This window comes from Bacillus rossius, chromosome 2 (assembly GCF_032445375.1).
Source record: "Bacillus rossius redtenbacheri isolate Brsri chromosome 2, Brsri_v3, whole genome shotgun sequence".
NCBI classification, from domain to species: domain Eukaryota; kingdom Metazoa; phylum Arthropoda; class Insecta; order Phasmatodea; family Bacillidae; genus Bacillus; species Bacillus rossius.
In genome coordinates this window covers 28024723-28049987 of record NC_086331.1, presented here as the reverse complement: position 1 = coordinate 28049987, position 25265 = coordinate 28024723, and the positions used below count along the sequence as shown (strand labels likewise).

Here is a 25265-nt window from a genome sequence, read left to right as displayed (position 1 = left end):
TTTTTTGATTGAAAATAGTGTGTTCCGAAAACTATTGTGGTAATTTCAGCTAGAACGTCGACCAAATTTTTGTCAATATTTAAGTTGGCGATATATTGAGCTACTTCTCTATTATTTACATTTGAAGTTGCTAGTGACGACCATTGGAGCAGTGACGAGTACCGGTGCACTTACCTTAGTGAGGGTATTGTTGCAAGTCCATGATGGGAAAGAGAAAACATTAAAATATTCCACCAAGATGCTCATAAATCTGAGAGCAACTAATTGCATGCCTCGTTGAAAGCTGCTTACTCGTAGATGTTGCACCTGTAATTATTTTCTTACTAGGTAGCCCCTTAAAAGCTGTGAAATAAAATCTTTTAAACCCCTTGTTATTTATTGCTCTTAAAAAATATTTACATAAGTATTAATCTCAAATCACTTACATACTTTTTGAAGTTCACTACTCAAGTTTCAAGCAGTTATCATTTTATAGTTGTAACAGCATTTTAATTTATAATAAACAACCTATATATACTGTTTAATTTACTTCAATGTACATATCAGGAAAACATTTTAGGAAAAAGCTGGGTAATATTGGCTTCAGTAAAAAGAATTGAGAATAAAAATTTAATGACAAAATAAATATCCCTTACGATGGCATTAGCTGCTAGTAATATACAAATTTACAAATTATGAACAAACATACTAAGTTCCCATTATTTAAATAGTTTAAAACATGAAAAATATACAGTTAAGTCTGAATTATAACATGATTCAGAATTACTTTATTGTTTTAATAACAAAAAAAAAACATAGTATACCTGCCTACATATAGATAATAAAATGCTGCTATGAAATTACTAGTAACAAATCTTTGTATGGATCAGCTTGTTTGCTGCCAATCTGCAAATAAAACGCACATTTTACTCGCTTTTCAAACCTAGCTTCTTCTTCAATGATTCGGGCATCTCTGGTGGTGGTGGTCTGGGAAGATGCAGCCATACTTTGACAGCATCATAAATAAACCACTGTGCAGCTGTTAGTGTTCCAATCATTACAATTCTGGGACCAAGACCCTTCCACAAACCTGGATAAGAAAAACAAATAATTTAAGTCATATGTTTCTTCAAATATAGAACAACTTTGCCTCACTTATATACAGATTACATCTTTTGAACATGATTTTTTACTGAAAAATTCTTTGAGTTTATAATGTAACATACAAATTTATTGTTAATATTTTATACTCTTTGTTGCAGTCTCCTCATATTTCTGCCTAAGAGCAGTGTGTTGGATCAGGGCGACAATTATTAAGACCTTGCAATTTAATTCCATTTAGAGCTCCTTCATGAACTTGAAATGGCTTGGATTATGCTTTTCTTATGAAAAATTAGTTTCCATGAAATAATTATTTTCTTAATTGTTCTGCATGTTGCCAACATGATGAAACAATTTCACACAGTTGTCACCTTTATTTACATAACCTGAGGTTTAGTTTAATGTAATTAGTTTATAAATACAGTAGACTAGTGATTGTATGGTTTGAGGGTTAACTGTGCCATATTTCACTTTCAAAAAATATAAAAACAAAAATAATTTTTTACTTATTTCTGTGTGCTCATAACGGCAATGAATTTATAATGTGAAGAATCAACAAAATATTTTGCTCTTTCCTCAATAGCTATTCGCTTCCTACATTGCATAATTATTTCAGATGACACCCAAGTGTTCAGCAAATGTTTATATTCTACCATCCTGCATGTCAACCCTGCTATCTCGAGTTTAGCTTTGCAAGTTTGTTCCCCCTTTAAAGTGTTTGGTTTCTCTCGCACCAGTTCGACCACAGGTCGATGAAACAAGAGAGTGGTGGAGGTTTTATTTTAATAATTCTGGCTAGTTTTGTGTTAGCCGCCCAATTTAAATAAGCTGCCCCTAGTTAAAAATTAGAAGAATCCCTAACCTACTTATCTTCATTCATTATCATCATCAATCTAGTTCTCATTTAAAGACATAACAATTTAAAAAAATATGCTTCCTGATGATATTCAATACTTGATTAGGTTTTCTGATTCAATGTAAATAACAGTTCTTTATTCTTTTAAGTGTTATTGTGCTTTTATACTATTTTTCATCAGTTTATGTCTTAACTATTTCTAACAATTTATTTGATTTAATTGCGTAAACAATTATTAAGTTATTTTTCCCCATTTTTTACTTGCTAATTTAAGTTTTAATGTCTTTTCACATATTATTTTAAGTATAGTTTGTCACAGGCCATATTGGTTCTAGAATGGTCTAGAACAACTAGACTGAAGCAAATGTTTTCTCAGTTACATGGGTGTTAAGAGAGAGACTGGTATATGTGTGCGTGGGAAACTAAATTATGTGATGGATCCCATGGACCTAGTTGCAAAGGACCATAGTTCGTTTTCACTGCTGAAAAATGTTTTGTTATTGGATATGATTGTAAGGTACTTTGTGATTAGCCAAAGACCAACTCATTCCTGTGGGGAAGGAGATGACTCGTAGGTCGCCATTGTTCAGTTGTTGTTTGGGCACTGGAGAGAGCATTAGTGTCAGGTGGTGGCTTGCCTGTGGCCGAGGCCATTCTGTCAAACATTATTTTAGGACCTTTTTAATTATAATTCATGACCACAGGTGGCAAGGTAGTCTCGAGTAGAGCTTCCCCCCCCCCCCCCCCCCCCGTAAATGAGTAGCCACGTCGAGAGTACAATGGTCTCTCTACCATTTGTACCATGAGTTCAAATGACCTCAGGAGAACAATAACATATCTATTTAGAAGTAACATTGAACACAACTATTTTGATCCACAAACTATTGTGTTGGAGAAGTTGTTTTCCTGAGTTTTTTTTTTTGTATTTTATCATGTATTAATACTGCATTATAAAATGGCAGCCATGTTCAATGTCTCATAAAACATTTTATTCATGAATTTTTTTTTACTTATGTCAAAGAATCTTCAGATTATACAGTCTCAACACTGAGAAGAACTTTTTATAGAATTCAAACATTTATTCAATGCAAAGCAAAACTTTTTTCAAGTGTCTATGTATGTAACAGTCAAACCAATTAGAGCAAGCTGGAGGTATGGACTGTTACAGTTTTTTATACTCGTTGTACATGTCAAATATGTATAAAGTTTTAAGAAATGTACTGTCAAGTCTCAACCAGTTGAGTACAAAGAATTGGAGTTTTGAGTCGAGCTGAAGCTTCTCGCTCAACTCTGCTTGAGTTTTTGAGTACTAGCCCATCTCTAACTTTTAGCACCGCAAACACAAAAATAAAGTTGCAACACAACGTACGGCTCTCATCATAGCCGTGGCCTTACGTTTGTCAAATATCAGCTGTGTTCACTATAAATAACTTACTCAAGACAAGAAGTTTGTCATGAAGGTTAATACAGCACAATGAAATCCATCATATTTTCAAATGTAGCATGCAAGAATAAATTTATGTAACATCTTCATGTGTATCAGCTTAGCTAGTGGATTATCCATGATTTTGAATTATCTGTGGTGGCACCTTCTTGATTAGCATGGATGATCAGGCAAAGACTCTTAGTTTTAAAGCATACAAATATGAATAAATTAATTTGGGTATAACATCTTACTGACATCCAAGTGGGAAAGCACAGTTTCCACATTTTGCTGGTTGGACCAATAGTCTTGGGCGGCCAATGACCACCTGATGAGTAAGTTATTTTATTAATGCATGAGTTTAAGCTTTGTAGAACTGTCTTGGAGTCTAGATAATTATGATTTCATTTTAATATATTAGATGACAACAATTACCTGCAAAACCCAATTTTTTAGCAGCTTCAATGGCACTGGTGCCTTTCTCTTGATTTAGCTTGGAAACAACTGTGTCAGCTGGGTGAGAGACAATAGCACAAAAAACACCAGCAATGTATCCAGCTGCAAATGTTACAACCAACTGTTCTCCTTTAGTACACTCTGCACGAGGTTTTGGAACAACATACCTGAAACCAAATTGATAAATAGTGTCGATAAACCACATATATACAGTAAGAGAGATAAAGGTAAGCTATATAGAATACCATTATAAAAGCATCTGAAAATAGCTAAAGATATCTTATATTACCAATGATTAGGCTAGGGTCAGAATTACATTAAAACAAGTAAAACATAAAAGTGAGACCTATAAGCTTGACAGGTGTATTTAGAGAACTATAACATACACCTCAAGTAATAATAAACTAGTGATGGGCCGATTCCCATTCCGGAATCAACAGTGATCAATTCTTTCACTGTTTTTGTAAGTTTGCAAAATACATTTCATACGCAACATAAGAAAATATAAAGAAATTGGACATATTATAATTCTTAAGTTACATTAGAACTTTATTTTTATGTAACCGGAATTTACGAATTCCTGTGATTAATGAATTTATTGACTTGCATTGCCATTTTCCCTACAGTATAAATGCATTACTTACTTTCCTGCTTTAAACGAAAGCATTTCCCGCAACTTACGTTGCAACAGCACTGCATTTAATAGTAAACTTTCAGAAATGTTTAGACAGAACAATAAAAGTAAAAAAAAATAATGTAAATTTTATTTATTTAACATTATTTATGTGGTCACTGCAGCTACATTTGCCATTGTAAATAACCTAATTTTTTTTGTGCCACCTGCCATGGTAAACTATATGGCTATGAACCAAAACTTTTGTGACGTCAACGCGAAAATTAAGTTGCTTCATATCTCTCCCCTTTAAACTTTAAAGAATTATTAATGAAATAAGTTTTTAATAAGATTTTATAAAAATGTTTATAAAAATTAACAGTGGATTACTGGGCCCATATTAAAATAAGTTTAAAAGCAACATAACCAAATTGCTGTTAATACGGCGTCTCTGTGCATGTTCAGCAATGCTCGTTTTACATTAAATTTATTTTGGAAAGGCAGTTGGCAGCACTGAATTTCCAAAGATTGTTGCTGAAACATTCAAAACTTTTTCTGTTACAAAACATAAAAAATTATTTTGAAAGTAGTGTTAGTTTAACATAATTATTTCCAATAAAAATCTGAAATGAATTAAATGTTAACACACAATTTTTAAAAGTCTAAATAAAATTGTGTAAGAAAATATCACTATAAAAAGTGGACATTTTGAGATGCTTTAACATGCACATATATTTCTTACTCAAGAACCGAAAATTTCTTTTCTTTTAACGATTGTGAATAACTGCAAGACTGGATGGATTTAACGTTTTCACCAAGTGAGATTATTAAGTTCTAGTTATATTAAAAAGTAAGCATATCTGACATTTTATTAAGTGTTTATATTTGTTTCCTATCGTTTCTATCATAGTGAGATAAAAAGTTTTTTTTACATCCCCCCTTTTTATTTTTTTTTCATCCTGGTCCCTTGAAACATGTAAAACCAGGTTCTACTGTAATTATATTTGGATCATTATTTAGTTACGCTTGAAAATAAAATTCTTAATATAACCGTACAGACCCCTTATTTTACAATAAATATATTGGTGTGATAATGTAAGTTTTGTAAAGTTTGTAAGTTATAACATTATTTCCAATTTACGTCTTAAAGACATCTTTGATTGTTGGCAGTGTTGAGCACGTGTTACGTCTAACTGTATGCAAGGTTAAAAGGCCTAATTTGTGCTAGAATTTCAAGGTAGCAGTAATTGAGGGTAATTAACATGATTTTCAAAATCCTGTAAGCTTTATATAATGTTAATTTGAGCACAGAAAATGAAATGTAATGCAATTATATTTTTGATATCATAAAAAATCTTTTTCCTGAGTATATTATTCTGTTGAACGTCACCAGAAAAAAAAATTGGAATCTGAATCGGATTCGAAGAATTGACCCTTTACTTTTAGAATCGAAAATGGAATCGGAATCAGTAAATTTTAGGAATCGGCCCAACACTAATATAAGCTGTACAGTTACTTGAAGTAAAGTCTGCCAATACCTTCTGATCTTTAAAACAATCAGAGGTGGAAAGAAGTAACAGCTAATTGATGTGTATGAGGATATCTTTGACACTGATGGCCTTATTCATTGTGCTAGTGTTTATATTTTAGGTGATCCCAGTCTCTCATTGCAAAGTTTGTGGTATGAATTATGATAAGAAAACTGAAGAAACTTATGTTACTGAGTTTTATCGCATAAATGTCGCACCTATATTTTAGGACATCAAATTTGGAGAAAACAATTTTTTGAAGATAAATGTCACATCATGTTTTTAGATTCCGAGCACTTTAAGTAGGTAGTTTTCCTGTATAAAACAATGTATTTTAAAGTTTAAATCTAATATTCATTCAGATATTACTGCTTACTTATTTAATTAACAGAAATACAAAGTTGTCTGATATGTAAATTTTCTTTTAAAGATGTTTTCAAACGTTATAACCTTTATATTTTCATCTTCGTCACCGCTGTGTACCGCTTATAAAAATGTAGCCAGTGCTAGTTGGCATCATTCATGCTTGGTTATGTTGATTCCTGTATAGAGTGCGCACACGTAGTCGAATATCGATACGGATAGCTCACTGATTGCATGCAATGCGCATGCTCTGTCTGGTGCCAAGTTCAATACATTTGATAGCTAGCGCTTTCTCGTGATGTGTACTATGATGATAGTTATGCGTTGACTCAAGTTTGCGTCACAGTTTTGGTTTTTCTATTTAAAGTCGAACAAAATGTTTTTTGTTGCATGACTTATTACTTTAAATTGTTTGGCATCCTTTTGTATACTCTCCTACATTTTAAACGAACGTACTTTCCATGAATAGATTTTGTTTTTATAAATAACTTTACCTAACAAAAAAATGCATTTTTACGTAAACGTCGCACCCCTACTTTTAAAACTTGATTTTAGTATAAAATGTGCTATGATTATGCAATAAAACACTGCAATTCTGATTCACCAATTAAAAAATTTAACTTTTGAGACAGTGAAAACAGTTGACAAGTTGACATATTCAAAAATTGAACTCTAAATCAACCATATAACCAAATTAAGACTGAAAAGATTTTTAACTACACGACAAACAATACCACCAAAATTCCAAACATTTTCAGAAAGCACATAGTTTCATGAATACATGTGGGAATAAATAAAATTATATCGTGATTTATTAATTCAAGAATTATGACCATCTCCTTGTCTTCTGTGTTTAAATAACTTATGAACACCATATTTCACAGCTGAATCATAATACAAACATCCTTGTGACACATGTATTTAAAGAATTTTTAACTCAAACTCAGCTTTATTTTCTTGACATGTTTCACTCTTAAGCAAAGTTTTAAGTGCTAATGTGAAGCACTTCAAATGAATAAGTCACGGAAGTCATAGCGATTCTAGCCTTAAACTGCAGCCAATTCAATTTATTGAAGCAACCTTAATTAAATAGGAGAGTAGAACTCCTCTGGGTGTGAAACTATCTAAAATAACTTGTTTACTTGCCACACAAGCTTGTAAAATAACTGTTTTCTATGCACCAAGGCCATATTAGCTCTTCACATTCCTAGTAGAAAACATAATATTAAGGAATATTAATAATAAATTGCTACTAATATCTCTATAAAAACAACGAAGTGCACTTACTTGTATAGAAGCTCTATTGTTCTCTCAAAACATGCAAATTTCATCATGGTGTATGGAATCTGCCTCATCCACAAAGGAACTAAACTTTTGTAGAATCCATTTAGGCCTTCATCTTTGTAAATTATGGGTAACGCCTCCCTAAGCTTGCTTACAAAACCAGGTTTGGTTTGAATTTGTACCTGAAAAAATTTTTTTTAAACACATTACAACAGATCTACTAACACCCAAAAAAGAAAAAAATTCTGAGTTCCACCAGTCAACAAAAAAAAAAAAAAAAAAAAAAAAACCTGTCCAGTGTGTCATGTGTATGTGTAAGAAAATATACAGAGTTTCACTTCACAAGATTTCAAAGTCACCAAGTTAAGATAGTAAAAGGGAACACCAATTACTATCTTAAGTCTACTAATTGTAAAGTAGTTAGATTATACAAAATTTTGTAACAAATCAATTGTACCCGGCTAAGACTACGACTGTTCCTTGGACATACATAAAAACATAAATTATCTCGTTGACTGTTGCATGTAGTCTGGTGTAAAGTTCTGTGTTTGACCCTTAAATAACTTGAAACTGTTAATGGTAATTCTCAAATTGAAGAGTTGAAATAAATTTGGACTTTTATTCTTCTCACAATGAAAAACTCACATGTTCTTTACAAAATAGGTCCAACATAAAACCCTCATCAATTTCGCTGATCATTATTCCCAGTCCTGTGCCTTAATGTTAAAATTTCTCCAGCGATCTCATTGTCTAGGTACAAAGGAACACTATCCCGGAGGACCCACAGATAGCCAAATGGCGCAACCTGTCGGCACAGTACTCTAACAACAAATAAAGAGGCTACGTAGCTGCATCTAACATGCAGGGAAGAGGCAGGTGTGTGATCTCACCGACCAATTACAACTCAGCTCTTGCAAGGACAAAGCAGTATACAAATTTCCTAACTCTCACGAGGCTCTTCCTGCAAAAAATAAAACATGAAAAATCACAAAGTCTTCTCTGATGGCTGACGCAACACGATAATCTTCTCGTCTTCCGTGAGAGAGAACATCAAAAGTCTAAAAAATTGGTGCCGCCATGGTGCGCAACTGTCTCTTGTCCTTCCTTTTACTAATACAAAACACAATGTTCTATGAACATTATAGCTTCCACATAAATCCAAATGTAAAAACCATGTTTTAAGTAAAATACTGGAAAAAAATTAATTTTTTTTACACAAATAGTATCCTAGCAAACGAAGTAAAAAAATAGTAAAATTGCTTTTCTGAATAAAATAATTAAATATCAAAATTAATTACAAGAATAAAAGCATGAATAACTAGTCACTATGACCTTGACGCTATATAATCCGGTAATCAACCTGAATGACAAAAGCATAATATTTGTTCCTCTCAAAAAAAAAAAAAATTAAAAAACTGGGGAGGGCAGGGTCTTTCAATGTTACAAAGTTTAACACAACAATTGCATAGATTTTCCAAAAATTAATTAATTAAATTACAGGGTGTCTACTGAGTTACAAAAATAAAAATTAGTGACTTTTTCTTGACTTTTTCATGACAATTTCCACTGAAGTGTGACCACGAAACTTGTCAAAATGGTATAATTTTTAGATGTTATAAAATTAAGTGTAGCCTATACCTTACATCAAAAATAAAATGAAAAATTGAACGTTTACTTTTCTTTATCAAAATATACAGGCCTAAGTGCTGGAAAAAAATACATAAGTTAAGCCTACAAATGAAGGTTAGTTTGAAACTTAATTGAATAAAATTAATTATATCTGCTTTCCCGCATGCCAATTTTTCGTCGCACTTTAAACGCTAAAACACGTTAATATTTGTTGGCAAACATTTTCAGCACATTATATCATAGAAAATATTACAATTCCATTCCGTAGCACTTTAACCTCTTCGACAATGATTTCAGTTGGAAAATAAAATAGGGCGGTAATTTAGGGATTTTGTTGTTTTGTAATTTGTAAACCTAGTAGTTAACAAAACGAAAACACGAAAATACATCACACATTTTGTGCACAAATTTTTGGCTTTCTTTTATCCTAGCCAAACATAAATATACGTTTCGTACACACAAGCAAGCAGTAAACAATCAAATTCAACACTAATAGTTCGATTATGAACGCTCGCGCTCGCCATTTGGCCAACAACTTATCGATATGGACGCGGGTCGCGCGCATTGACGCCTTGTCAGCTGCAATTGATTATGTGCGATCGTTGTGCGATCTGTAGAGTAAGAATGAAACTGACTATGCCGTGTCCGCCACGGAACGAATACCATCCTTTTTTTAAGCGTGTAAGGTACGAGAATTGAATAAATTACGTTTTCACAGCATTTGAATGGACTTTTTTTTTTTTAAATAAAGAACAGCAAGTCGCTATTATTAAAATTTTCTCTGCATTCTATGTGAAAATTATGACGTTGCACGTAGGAGAATAGAAGCTGTAAGCAACATTTTGAACAGGAATTTAAAGTAAACGTCTCATGGCGAAAATGGCGGGACTGGCCTAGTTAAACACGGGAAAATGTATTGTGTGGGAACATCTTAAGCGATGATTTTCCTGAAAATGCAGACTGCCAAAAGCACAAAAAATATGGTATATACAAGATCAGAGCACAAGAAATACACATTAGCCTTGTAATTAATTTTTTCGTGACTTTTACCAAAATATACTTAAAAATGGTGACTTTTTCGGGACTTTCGAGACCTTTCACAACATTCGTGACTTTTTCGTGACTTACGTGACCTAGTAGACACCCTGAATTAGTTATTTACTTTCATAATGGAATTATTATGTACCTAGTACCTATTACCACAAACTAGATTATACCCAGTATCATGGGCAGAGGTGAGATCTCAAACACGAAAATGTTGAAAGAAACAAACACGTTCTTGTAAAGCATTAAAATTCTCAAAATGGAATATCAACTATAACACAATAAACAATATAGCAAAACTCCTATTTTACGCTTAGATATAAAATGGATATCTGATAAGGAAAATTGTCCCCACGAGAAATTGTATTGTGTAACATATACAATTGTATTTTAATGTAAAATGTTAAAATAAAGTAAGCCGTTAAATATGTTTGTTTAGCAATACCGTAAAATTATAAAAATATGTTTGGTTTTGAAAATATGAATTATAATATTTGATATAAAATTAATATGCAAAAGAAACAATTACCTATTGGTACTTACATACATATACCTCTATAGATCTGTTCTCAATAATGAAATATCATTGTTACAATTAAAAAATGTACCTAAATGCAGTACATTATGAAAGTTTGCTCCAAGTAAAACTATAGTTTCAGTAGAACAAAGATAGTTCAGCAAACAAAGACACCAATGACACCAATTACACACATAGCACTCTATATGTAATAAATTGTTATTCAATGCGATAAAACAAAATATTTTCTATCAAGCACAGCCAAATTGTGATTTTTTTAACACTAGAAAAAATGTATCAAAAGCAGATAAAAAATAGTGTAACTCAAGGAAAACAATAGTTTATTGTGGTGTAAATAACAGAAACAAATTGTGTTGTAATCACAGTTGGTGAGTCAGAAAAAAAAATTAAACAATTGTATATTTAAGTATAAAGAGTATATAAGGGGAAAGTAAGATCAAGTTTCTTTATAAGAAAAAAAAACTGGAACCGAGGTTCTTCATGTAAAACCAAACCGGAGCTGAACCAACCAATTAAAACCAGACCCGCACAGCCCTAATATTTTCCAATATTGAAATACCAAACCTTCCAAACACTAAATATTAACACATGCTACACAAATTATTTTAAACAAACTATTTTTTTTTGTGTGTACTGTATTAAGTGAGCACTTATAACTATATTGCAAACTTGGGAGCCAATATTTTTTATTGCTAGACAAATAGGTTAACATCAAATTTTGAGGAAAACGGTAGTTGTTAAAATACTCATCCCTTAATTTCTAATAAATCAAAAGAATATCCTGTGTTTTGATAATACCTTGACACAAAATTATAGTTGACATTGGAGTCATAAGCACTCAGAAATTTAGTAACTTAGATATGAAAGGACACGATTAAATTAGTTTCAAGCAGTAGCCAAATGAAAAACCTTATCATTATATAAATTTAGTACTAAAGAGCCCCAAAATGTAATGAAATACTCAGTAAACAATATTTTAAAACACTAAGGAAAGGTTATCAATACAAAATTTATAAAAAAAAATTAAAGAAACTTACTTTGGCAGCTTCCATTGGACTTAGAGCAATATCAGCAAAAAACTCAGCTGATGCAGATGCTGCTAGATAAAGTGATGTTCGCCAAAGATAACTTTTCTCTTCACCCAACATATCGGAATAAAAACACTTAAATACTTCATAGAGGCCAAATTTGCACATTCCCTGAAATACAAACCAAAGATCAAACTTAAATGAACTATTTATAATAAACACTTAAAAAAAAGTTATAGAAATAAGATAAACATAAAATAAATTTCAAATGTGCTCATTTTTAATGACTGTTACAATGGTGGTTGGTAGGTGAATGAAGAATTATATATATATACAAACCATTACAAAGCTTCTGCAAAAAGTTTTCATGATTTAAAAATAACCACATACAAAACAAAGCAGTTAGATGCAGTCAGAAGGCAAATTAATTCATACAAAAATTCCACAGACCAAATCAAGTCAGTAACAAATATGAGTCAGTATATAATTTCAAATCATTATTTAAGGCTGAAATTTAGCTTGTTATTTTAATTGAAATCACATTCATCTATTAAAAAAAAATATTATGATGCTTAAAAACTACTAAAATTTTTTACTAAAGCATTACTTAGGAAATAAATTATTAATTTTATTTCATACATATAGTACTAAAGCATTAATTTTATTTATACACTGGAGGATATAATGCAATTATGTTTATGAACACTTTTTCGGTTAATGAGATCATACTAAGATTTTTTTTTTAAACATAATTTGTTAAAATATTAATGTTTCATTACTAGATGTCTTACTTTTTCATAAACAGTAAAAACAGGGCCAAGTAATAGGTATATAGGCCTTGCAAAGCGCTGTACAGCAGCACATTTTTTTGTGTGAATATTAACTTTAATATTTATTTGTATCTGCACACATCTGATTTAATTATTTAACAGAGTACATTTTCTTGCCAAATGTGAATATCTTGCAGAATAGAGATTTTGCTTTAATTTATTACTATGCTGATCATGCCTTTTCTTTCAGAGTTATGTATAGGGAGTTAATTTATGGACTGGTAATGTGCATTTTAATGGGGAAGAAGTATAGGTACAGAAGCTATAAAGTATTGAGGTGACTTTGCAACTAGAATTTTACGTAAAGGAAGGAATAAAGATAAAAAATATTTCATCATCATTTTAATAGTAATATCCTTAACTGATACAATTTTACCATCTTGTTTAAAAACAAGGTACTATTTTCTTGTAAAAAGTAAACACATAATTATTGTTATGTAATGATATTAGCAATAAAAAAATTACTGAGTTTTTAAGGATTCCTTTACTTGGTCTTCACCACTATCAAAAGGAAGAGAACCATTTGTATTATCACAAAATACATCAGAAAATAACAATTCTGAATAGTTAATGAACAAAAAAGTATTTAGTTGGTTAGTTAAATTCTTAGAAATGTATAGCCATAAAATTTAATTTGATTTTGAACTACATTTACTTTATAAGTAAGATAGTAAAACATACCTTTTTAGTTTAGAAACAAAATTAAAAACATGAAAAACAAATTGTAATTGTTTTTTTTACATATATCAAATGTCCCAAAATTCGCAAATGTACTGTGCATGCGCAAAGTGTTGTTTGCTGCCAAGTTGGAAACAAAAGAACATCAAAATACCAGTGTTTATCCATTACTTGCACACTATCAGTCTTCATTAAGGATTCCTAAGTCAGAAATATATCTTTCTGATGATGACTTGCAAGAAAAAATTATTACTACAAAAGTTAGTAGTTTATACTATATTTAATACTTACGTTCATGGGTGTAGAATCCCGGGGGGGGGGGGGGGGGGAAGAGGAGGGGAAGAGGAGAGGAAGATAAGGGGAATAGGAGGGGAAGATGAGGGGAGGAGGAGGGGAAGAGAAAGTGGAAGTGGAAGGGGAGGAGAGGGGGAGAGAGAGAGACTGGAATTAAGAAGCCCCTCACTGAGGGGGCTCGCTTGCACTTACCAAATCTTACTGTGAAACAGGGCTGATTAATGTAAACTTAAAAACTATGTTTTATGGAAAACTTTCTGTAGGTATATTTTAAAGTTTTCTGCTTATTGTATGCAAACAGGCCCAAATATGGGAAGTATACAACAAACAAGCATTCTATCCAGAGCTAACTAGAATCAGTGAAAACCCACATGCATAACTCTCTGGTTCCTTCCCACTGTGGCCGGTGCGGCCACTTAGGATTTTTATCATTTAAATTTTAAATTTTTGTGAAAACTTCTGTATACACTATTATTTATTTGTATTATGATATGGTGTTAAATTATCTGCTACTTGTTTATGGCCGCTGGGGAGAGCGCTGGCGGCGAGAGGCCACCGAGGTGACGTCATGCGACGGCAGCGCTGCGCGATGTGGGGACTCGCGGCGGACTGCGGAAGGCTGGAGTCGGTCGACGGAGAGGGCCGAGGACGGCAGCACGGAGGCACGGGGCGTACGCTCGTGCCCAGCGCCGAGGGCTTGAGTCGTAGCACCGGGCACCAGCACGACCGAACAGCAAAATATAAGGTACCGCGTCATCCCCGAAATACTGTTTAAGGCTGGGAAGTGTGGCCCGAAGATAGTGTAAGCCTTTGGTGATTAAAAATTTGGATCAAAACTCTGAAGATGAACAGACTGTGTTTCTTTGAGTTGTGGTTCGTGTTTTCATTTGGGGGCGACAGCGCGAGTGTAGCGTGTATATTCCCTAAATGCTACACTGTGTGCGATTGCAGTAAGCCTTGACTTTGACTTTATTAGTGAAACGAGTTGAACTTAGCAGTAAATACGTCAGCCTACGTTATGCCCTGTTTGACGTGGATGGACTATCCGGAATAGCAGTCATTACCGTTTACGTGGACTTTTCTAGCAACTGGAACATTGGATACGTTTATTGCAAAACTTTGTTATAATTCAATACCTCTCCCCAGCTACGCCTCTACGACTGTATAAACATTTAATTCCTTTATTATAAGCTGCGCAACGTATACGGTATTCAGACTCTATAATAATATATTTATTTTTATAGATATTTGTTTTATAATTTTGTCTTTATAAAATATTTTTTGGTTTTATATATATATATATTTATTGGCTGTTGAACACATATCATATACTGATAGGTATTATGTATTGTGCACGGTAAGCGTCCTAATAAATATGATGAATTTGAGGATTTCTGAAAACGTATGCATTTCAAAAGCTCATTCCTTGAGGTCTGGTATAGTTCTATTTATACACCTTATTTATTGTGTTTGTTGCCCGACACTTCAACGGTGGGCGGGGCCGATAGATGCGCGAACAATTTTTTATATTTGCTGTAATTTTTGTACTGTGGTTTATTCTCATTTGTCCGCCCACAGAGTGTCGGGGACAGGGTCATTCCACGCTTACAGCGGACGGAAGGGCTTCACCACCCTTCCGGAAATTTCCGCCAACCTCCCTAGCAAATACAATAGATTTGCACCCATGCTTACATTAATCATCATATGGCAATTATAATTTCAAAGCAGGTCTTTCTACATTAAAAGGTATTTAATATGGATAAACATTAGCTTGCTCCTTGGATGATAAGTAATAAACAGAAAAATAGAAACATTTTATAGTTTAAAATGTAAGAAAAAATATAAATATAAAAAAAACATACTCATCCTCTTTGTCTTCATAACAAACACTGAAAGTTGAGGTATTAAAGCTGCATGTAAACCACAATGCATTAGCAAACAGCAAACACTCCAGACCGATGGCGTTCATACATTGGGCAAACTGCATTCTTATTCTTCTTCTTCCAACGCAAAATCAAGTTGCAACACAATTTACATGCATGCAACGTCATCCTGAACAAAGAAGGATTTTGTGGTATGTTAGTAGTGTAAAAACAAACAGTTAAGCAAAAACACATTAAATCACACACAAACAAAATAAATTTAAAATTATATGGAAAAATTCCAATTAGTAAATTGAGTTGTTAGGGTTAGTGTTTAATAGCAACAAATTTGATCAAAATTTATTAATAATACTTTCCTAACTACAAATACATATTGATTCTAATTTATATTTTTATATTACCACCACCCAAAACTCTATGTTGTCCAGCCAGAAACTAACATTAACATCACAATAAAAAGAAATGGCTGATTTACCACTGTTTTATAGTATCCAGTTCAGCACCAACACTTGAACCTCTTATGTTTTATGTATATATATAATACACTATTTTGTAATAATTATTTTTCTAGCAACTTTATTTAATTATAGTAAAAATGGGCAATTCAAATGTTATGAACATTTATAGTAAAATAACTTCATAGTAGTACATGCACATCCTTAAATGCACATAAAATATGCAATAATGAATATGAAAATTTATTTTCAAGGAAAAAAAAAAAAAAAACTACACGTACCTGACATTTCAGCACAAGTTACAATAAAATTCAGTTTAAAAATAATTGTTTCAAAGTACACAAGATTTTCTTCAAAACATTAGCATTAACATTAGCTGATTGGAAAACTGCCATGCTTATTCTCTCTGTGTGACTATGTTATGCTATATATATATTATTCTATAATCCATTAAACTAAATTATTTTTAAAACTCCTTACTACAATGTGGTTAGTGTGGCATTTATGTATATTATAATTATTTTTTTTTAAATCACAAAATCTTACATAAATACATATTTATCAAAGGTTTTTCAGGAAAGTTTATTAATGGCGTGTTTCAGTCATTCCATCATACAAAGCAATTTATTATGAACTAAATGAATACACATGTGAATTACTAAGATGATTGTCAAAATGTTGTGTCTACTTTTCTATCATGACTAGTGTTGCGAGTTGGGTAAATACCCGGCGGGTAGGGTATTTATAAATGGGAATTTACCTAGGTACTTACCCCTGCCTCTGGTAAATACCCAAAATGAGGGTTTTTAAAGTAAAACCACTTTTTAAGTGTATAATCATATGGCATATTCATAATTTTATTGCTGTAACTTTATGCTTATCTGTTACTAAATTAACCTTATAAAACCATTTAGTAATCATAAATAAAGTAAAAAAATACACTCAAATTTTTAATGAAATATAGCAGCATGTATTTCAATATTTTAGATTATAATTTTCACAAAATTTGCTAGTTATTCTAAATCTAAAACATAAATTTTTTCTTAAGGGAAATTTTTGTTTTCATTTGTTTTTAGAATATGGCTACACTGAACCACTGTAGATTAGCAGCCATGTTGTTCATTTAGTTACGAGCCGACCTCCGTAGCGTAGTCGGATGCACACCGGCTTACGGTGCGAGGGGTTCTGGGTTCAAGTCCCGGGTAAGGCATGGGTGTAAAATTTACATGATGATACTTGATTACCGATGATGTTTGCACTACGTTACAATGACCCAATTTACATACTGCGATTTGATTGATTGATACAATATAACGATTCAAATAAGGACACATTACCCTATGGCTGCTGGTGCATCCGCTGAAGGCCACCCAATCAAAAGTTAAAAAAATAAAATAAAAAAGTTATATGATGCAGTGAAGGAAGTTAAACATACATAACCTCACTACTTCATGTGTTTATTTTACCATGTTTTCATTTTAATTTTCATTGTTAAAGAGTTCCTCAATTTGGGGAAAAAGAAAGGGCCAACTTGGAAATTTTTAAAGAGAAGAGTAAAGGAGTGGAATGTAAATACTGTTGTAAAACATACATACATACATACATACATACAAACATTCTAATGTTAATAAAATGACAAATCATATAAAAGTGTTTCAAGTGTCCTGAAGATATGAAGAAAATTCTCTATTGCAGCAATATTGTAAAACCTTTTCAAACAGTGATGTGTACATCCAAAAAAAGCAGTGAAAAAGTATTGTAAAGTCATGATCATAAGCCATGATGTGACACTGACAGAGTCGATACCAGGATCAAGTTTAAGTATTAAAAACTCTACTTTTTCGTCACCAGATGAAAGTAATAATAGGTGCTTAGCACAATCTTCAAAATTCACATCTTCACGAGAAGGGTTTGGCATATCATCATTTATGGACCACATGGAAGAGTATTATTAAAAATATTAGTCGAGGAATATTTTTAACTTTTAGTCCATTTTCAATAGATGAAGAGTGAAGAACAAATAAACATGCAATTAATTTCTCAGCTATTCTTAGAAAATTTTGAAAATACATGTTTACTTTTTATTTTGATATTGTGTAAGTTAAATAAAATTGTAGGTTAATTAATGTGAGATTTAAGTAAGGACTGGAAAGTGATAACAGATGGATTAAAATAAAACTACAAAAAGATAAATTAAAAACAGAAACTTAAAAAACAAAAAATGTAAATATGATTAGTTATGTAATATTGTGTGCTTTTGTGTTGAATGCATGATGTTAATGAAAGTATGCAACAACTTTGAAAGGTGATTCCTTCTTTCAAAAACAAGGTAGTCAAGTCTTAGAGTTACACTACGCCATTTTTTTGCGTAGTACTATTCTCTAGGGAAAATTTGTAGTTAAAAATTTTAAAATGGTTAATATTGACAAAGTATGGAAACTGATGTGGAGTAAAATTACAATATTTTGATAAATCTTTAGTGTGTTGAATTATCCAACCTTCGGCTGGAAAAAACCTTAAAATAAAACTCTCCCCTTCATGATAATAATAGGTCAGGTTACCCATTCGCTATTCCCCAAAATAAAAATTTAGTTGTCTGGTTTTTCTAAATATTTCACACTGTTGCTTTTCCTCCGTAAGAATTGTGCTTGGAAAAAATGGTGGCGTATAGTATAACTATTCCATGTTTTTGATAAGGAATCACCTGCTAAAGTTTGCAACATACTTTCATTAACATTGTGTATGTAACATATTACTTTGTGAAATTATTACAACTCAGCAAAATTAAAATCATCATTGATTTAATGAAAATACCCAGGTATTTATAAAATTTGGGTATTTACCTGGGTAAGTACCCAAGGTATTTACCCTTCATTATATATACCTGGGTATTTTACATCTCTAAGACTAGTATAAGTTTAAATTTTCATGTCTTGTATAACATTTAAATAAATAGTGAGCATTTCCTGTTGTACGCTATGAAGTTCACTAATGCCACACTGACCACTAATTATTAAAAATGTGTCCAACGTAAAATGAAAAGTTCTCTTTGATAACAAGGAAAATGTTCAAATAAAACTTTAATAAAACCAAAACCAAAATATATATTTTAACTAAACTACATGATATGAACATACATCAAGATGACAGCTGTGCAAAATTGATCTCATCATGCTGCCAGAAAGTGTAATCATACTGAAACTATTTTTCACTCAAGAATAGCAGAATGCATTCCATTGCAAAATTATAAGTAAACTCACAAATGAATAATTGCAATGCAACATTTGTGAATCTTAACCCTGGAGTTAAGTTGGAAAAAAAAAAAAAAGAACAGTGGGAACATAATCAAACCTTGAGTATTCCTGAAAATGAAGGATGGCAAATGTCTAAATGTTTGATTCTATAGCAACTGTCAGTCAGCCTAATATTTGATCACATATAATTTTGATATAACTGCACTAACCCAAGAACCAATTTAAAACCTGTTAAAACAAACCATTCTCTTAAAATAAAGTGACACAAGATAAATAAGAGGATATGAAGCACCTAGCAAGCAAGCATGGCTATATTTTAATGAAATAAACTGCCTTTAACCAAATATTGTAATAGGATAATATGGGAAACTCCGGCCAATTAGCATTGGCGAAGCGCGAGACACCAGACTGCAGCGCATTCTAGTGGCGTGGACTGAAGAAAGCCCCGCGTAATTCAATTTTACGTGCATATTAAAGGCAACATGTTTACACAATTAAGTGCTGTTTTTACCAAAACTAGAAATTCAAACAAATTTAATGCTATTATTCATACAGAGATGTTCTCAGGCTTTATTTAAAGGTATGTGTCAAAGATAGATATGTAATTATGTGCAAAATATAATCTATCAAATTAACTGAACAAGTAGTATGTAGTATCTAATTGGTTTTCCAGCTGTTTTATTTTTAAGGAAACAAGAACAACTAGTTTTAGTAACGGAAGTAAATTGTATGTATGAAATTAATTTCTCACCTGAAAATGTGACTGCATTTTAAATAAAAATCCTTAATTAAACCGAAAGAAACTGCTGTAAACAAATCATGTTACAAGAATGGTAAGGAATTATAATAAATAATTACTTTATAATAAGAGACAAAAATATAAAACAAAGGGGTTAAAATTGTGAATGCACGAAACGCGAAACACTTACTGCGTTGGGTCCGCTGGAAATCTGAAAAAAGACTTTGAGCAGTTTGTAACGTTGTAATTTTTGCAGCCAAACACCGCACAAATATTTCCGGCCATTCTGAATTACTGTTCACATAATAATGTGTTTATTTATTCGCAAATAGAACCATCATCTTATAGCACCAAACACACTTCAATGCCTTTTACCGCCGTTTCCAAAGCGTAGGTTCAGTCCACGCCGCCAGGTTCGCTGAACAACATGTCTCGCATTTTTTTTGTCTGTTTCCCATATTATCCTATTACAATATTTGCTTTAACCCATTTCTTCTCTATGGATTAGTGTCAAAGTTGCAGCCTCTGAAGTGAATAAATAGGTTGCTGTTCATCAAAGAATTGAAAGAAAATGTGTATGTGAAATTTTGCATCACACTTAGAAAATTATTTACATATCAGGAAGTTAGACAAACTTATGTGGAAAATGTTATATAAAGAGTCATTGCATTAAGCAGGAGGGTCTCACCTTAAAAAAATAAATTAAGTCTTTCAAACACATTATGGTGGTGATGGTTGTGTAATTTGACTGAGGGCACTGTACCCTATGAATTTGTACATCATGACGACAAAAATGAACAAAGAGCTGAGCAAGATACTAATTGTAATATGTTACGAAATGCTGTTTGGAAACTGGTCTTGTATGTAGCCCCTTAACACACCAGCACACACATTGCTTCACAACCACAGTTAACTGTAAAAATATTGCATCCTATTACGTACCATCAACCATATTGTAACCCCATCCCCTTTTTCGCCTAACAATTTCTTTCTTTCTTTTTTTTACCCCCAAACCAAAAACCAAATTAAAGAACACTGTTTTTAGATAACTGACAAAATTCAGGAAACTTTGAGAACAGAACTGCACACCATCCAAGAAAGCGAGTTTCAGCAACAATTCCCACACTGAATATATTGCCAACTGTGACAGTAGTAGCGAACTAGCTAGAATTTTTTTTTTTAAATTTTGTTCAAAAACAAAGTGTTTACTCACGTTTTTAATCGACATGGCCAATAACAAAACTCTATCTATAATGTCTTTAACAGTGGTGATAGTTATCTGGTACCCAAACATAAGAAAAGTAAAATAATTGTTAGAATTTGTACTACCAACCAATTAGGCACATTACATTTCTCATGGATAATTTATAAATGTTTATTCAAATTAATTCTGTATATCAAAATATATGCAAAAATATTTAATTAAATTAATACTTTATGCTTATGTATTGTATAAAAACCTAATAAAAATGCTACAAAGATCTGAAAAAAATGTTTAAAACTGTAGTGTGAATTTTATTGGTTACGTGGACAGCAAAAAAATACACTCAATGGAATTTCGATAACTTCATAGATAATAGTTTATTTAGAGATTTATGAGAATTATTTAACATAAATAAAGCTACATGCCTGGCATTGTTTCATTCAGCTAGTGATAACTTGAAAATTAAAATTATGTAATTTCATGACGATCAAGATTTGATTGCCAAATTCTATGGTCCAAGTAAACAAAATCCATTCAGGCAAACAAATCTTATGTCTGTAGGTAAAGACAAAATAAAAACACTTTAAAATGTTTATCTGTACACTATAAATTGTTTTACAGATAAACATATTAAGAACTGGACTTCAAACTGAATTCTAAATCGTAACAGATAGGTACTTCATATATAGTTTTTTTTTTACAAAACAGCACTCAGCAATTTTTTTTAGAAAAATGGGATAACGATAGCAAAATGTAGGGGGTGTAGCAATAGCCTTATTGATTCAGTCTTGGCAAAATCAGCCTGTGTCTGAAATTACAGGAATAGAATACTACATACATCTACAAATAAAAACCCATGTTGACCAAATAAGTCAATGACTAACTACAGTAGAAGTCTTTAATCCAGCACGTTTAGGACCAACGACATGCCTGATCATCAATTTTGCAGGATAAAGGAACGTTAATATAGTTTTAACAAGAAAACCATAGAAATATTAATATACGGTACAGTAGTATTTAAAACATGTTTTAGTAAGCTGCTCTACTGAAAGAAAAAAAATTACAGATGACTGTTGGTCTTCTTCAAAAATTAACTACAGTAACGTAATGTACCTGTGAATAGTGAAATGTTACCTGCTGGAAAATAGGAACACCACTGAAATAAAAAAAAGACAGTAATGAGTAACCCAATGTAATGCGACCTGGCAGCCAAGGTCAACAGACAGGATCCACCCAAAAAAATTTCAAAACGAGCAGCTCGATTGGTGCTAGAATATAGAATGTGCAGAACCATTGAATGCTAGATTAAAGCCCTTCCACTGTGGTTACGTGGCATTATGTAATCTGTATCAATCTGATGTGATGGGTAGCAAAAAATTATATAGATTGAAAACTAGCACACCTTTGAGCTTGGCAAGCATGGCACAATAATATACATTTTTTTCTGGTAAAATTACACAGATCATTCCTCTTTATCCCCACCCTCTTGCAGCATTTCTTACTGGCCAACCTCTCCACCACGTCATGGGGGCCAAAAAAATTGCTAGGCTTATTCATTACGATCCTTTGCTAAATATAAAACAGTACAAAACTACAAATAAAACATGAAAATGTTGATGTTGCACAATATTGTTGCACAATATTGAAGATAGTTGATGGCCCAACACAAATTTGGTATTTTTTTATCTTACAAAAGATTCAAAGAAGTCAAAAAAAATCTCAAAAAGTATGTTATTTCACCCACCCCCTAATTAATCCTTCAAGGATACTGCACTTGTTTGATAAACTTGCATTAGTTTCTATTTTTTTAATTTATTACCAACAGAATAAGCTTTATGTTTCTACAACCAGGCAAGAAGTATAGTTGGAAATTAATTAAGCCTAATAATGTCTAAACTTGGCATCTGTAAGAAAATGTGACTTTACCTTTCTCCTACCCAATCAGAAATGGTTTCGCTCTCTTCCCTCAAATGGTATACTCAAAAAGTGTGTATTTTAACAAGGGTAACTCCACTGCACTACTACTACTACAGTCAAACCTCTATCTATCAAACTCGCATGTATCGATTGTCCGTGTTTATCGTATACTTTCTACGGTCCAGGCAAAATTGCCATACAACTAAGGTTAAAAAAGTCCGCTTGTACCGATGTTCGAATTATCGTTTTGTCCGCATTGATCGTACAAAATATGTGGTCCCGTCACTATAAATTATAATAGATGATCGTTTAACCATAAAGATTTTGCAGAAATAACCATTTCTTAGAAAGAAAGCGTCATAAAAACAGTAACGATAGTATACAGTAGTAAAAATCAACTTAAATCTGCAGCCAAGTAATGGAGCACGTAAATATGAAGAAAAGACAAATGAACAACAACTTACGAAGAAATATGGACGATGTACCATAACTACAGTACAAACCCAATTGCTATCCTAAGATAATTACCATAAAAAGAACTAAAGATTCTTTGTCTATACCATAATTACTACAGAAGCACGATAGCTACCACATTTGCACTACAGTTACCGTAACAACCGAGATGTATATTTACCGTGACGGTAATGTATTTATTTATGACATATTAAAAATAAAGAACATTATTGAAAAATAGGATGTTAAATTTTTATATGTACGTTTGGCACATGTTGCGAAGAAATAATGCGATCTGAAAAAATGCAGTACTACTACGAAAAGCGAAAAGGGTAATCGTGGATTTTTAGGTTATGGCAGTCTCTCTCGTTTTTCAATAATATCGGCCGAAAATTAACAAGCGTATCGGAAGTCGGCAGAAATGCCGATTCAACTAAATATTGGCAAAATCGGCTTCTTCAGTACAGCTCTACATTTGATGACATGAGTAAACATATTTCAGACTTCAGGATATTGAAAAAGACTTTAATTTCCATGTAGATTTATTGTGCGTATGTTTTTTTTTGCAAGTGTAAATTGAATTAAGTAAAATACTTCCATTTTTATTTATTTTTCAACTGATTTAACTTTAATGACAAGTAACTGATATATTTCTGACACTAATTTTGAGGTTAAAATATTTTTTAAAAATTCTTAGAGTGAAGTCCACATCTATTGAATGTCCGCATCTACTGAATTTTATTGTTGGTCCCCTGAAAAACGATAGATAGAGGTTTGACTGTACTGCTAAAAATGTCTACTTACCACTTGTGTTTATTTTTCTGTCAAAAGCAACATCCTTACCCACAGTTCATTAAAATCCACAGTATATTGAGTATGATTATATAAAGCTTGAATTGTATTAGTAATATACAATCAAGAATACAATTTATTTATAATAGTATTACTTACCTAAGTTTTCTGCTTCAAGAGCAACACTGATCGCTGAGCAAACTACACTAAACAAATCACTAATATTGTTGGAAAAAAGAGCAGCATGTGGAGACCACAACACAATGACTTTTTAAAAGTTTTATTGGATGTATTTATCCACTCTATTTTGCTTTCCTTTTGAGAAATGTTAAAAATAAAAAATAAAATGTTTATTGAAACACACATTTTTGTTTTCATGAAAAACTGACATTCAAAGACCAAACATTGCTCCAACAAATATTTAAAAAAATGAAATAGATTCGTGGTAAAATGCACTATTGGAGGACGTAGCTTACCCCGGCATTATAGATTATCCAAGTGTTATAGGGAACAGAAACTATTCAGTCACAAAAAAATTACTTAGGCTTAAATGGACGTGACAAAGTATGGACTGTATCCAGCAGGTGCGTAGAAGCATGGGTGACACATGCACACATCTTTCTAACATCGCTTTAAGGCGACGCCTGTACCCAGTCAGATTTATTGAAAATCTGCTATGCACTTTTGAAAATGCGATGGTCCACACAGATTTCTCCACTGCTAGCGCCTTCATTTGTTTCACACCCTCGTCAACTCCAATAGCACGCCAGTCACACAAGACTATAAAATGACATGGTTTAATGCTTGTGTGCACTCAGCCTATGAATCTAAATTCACAGGAAAACGAGGAAGCTAATGATGCAGCTGCTATTATGTCAATATTGTCTTGAGACAGAGATGCATGTTAAAATGCATACAAATGT

General features: G+C 32.2%; 1 protein-coding gene across 1 annotated transcript in view; it reads right to left on the bottom strand.

Annotated features, from left to right (window-relative positions):
* Window positions 1-357: 357 nt before the first annotated feature.
* Window positions 358-25265, bottom strand: part of LOC134529200 (solute carrier family 25 member 3-like) — a 41988-nt gene continuing 17080 nt past the window's right edge. Inside the window, exons 5-8 of the mRNA XM_063363049.1 lie at window positions 11853-12014; window positions 7608-7786; window positions 3795-3982; window positions 358-1069 (exon numbers count right to left, since the gene is read on the bottom strand). Coding sequence (XP_063219119.1) covers window positions 906-1069; window positions 3795-3982; window positions 7608-7786; window positions 11853-12014 — 693 coding nt within the window. The 3' untranslated portion in view covers window positions 358-905. The remainder of the gene's footprint in view (window positions 1070-3794; window positions 3983-7607; window positions 7787-11852; window positions 12015-25265) is intronic.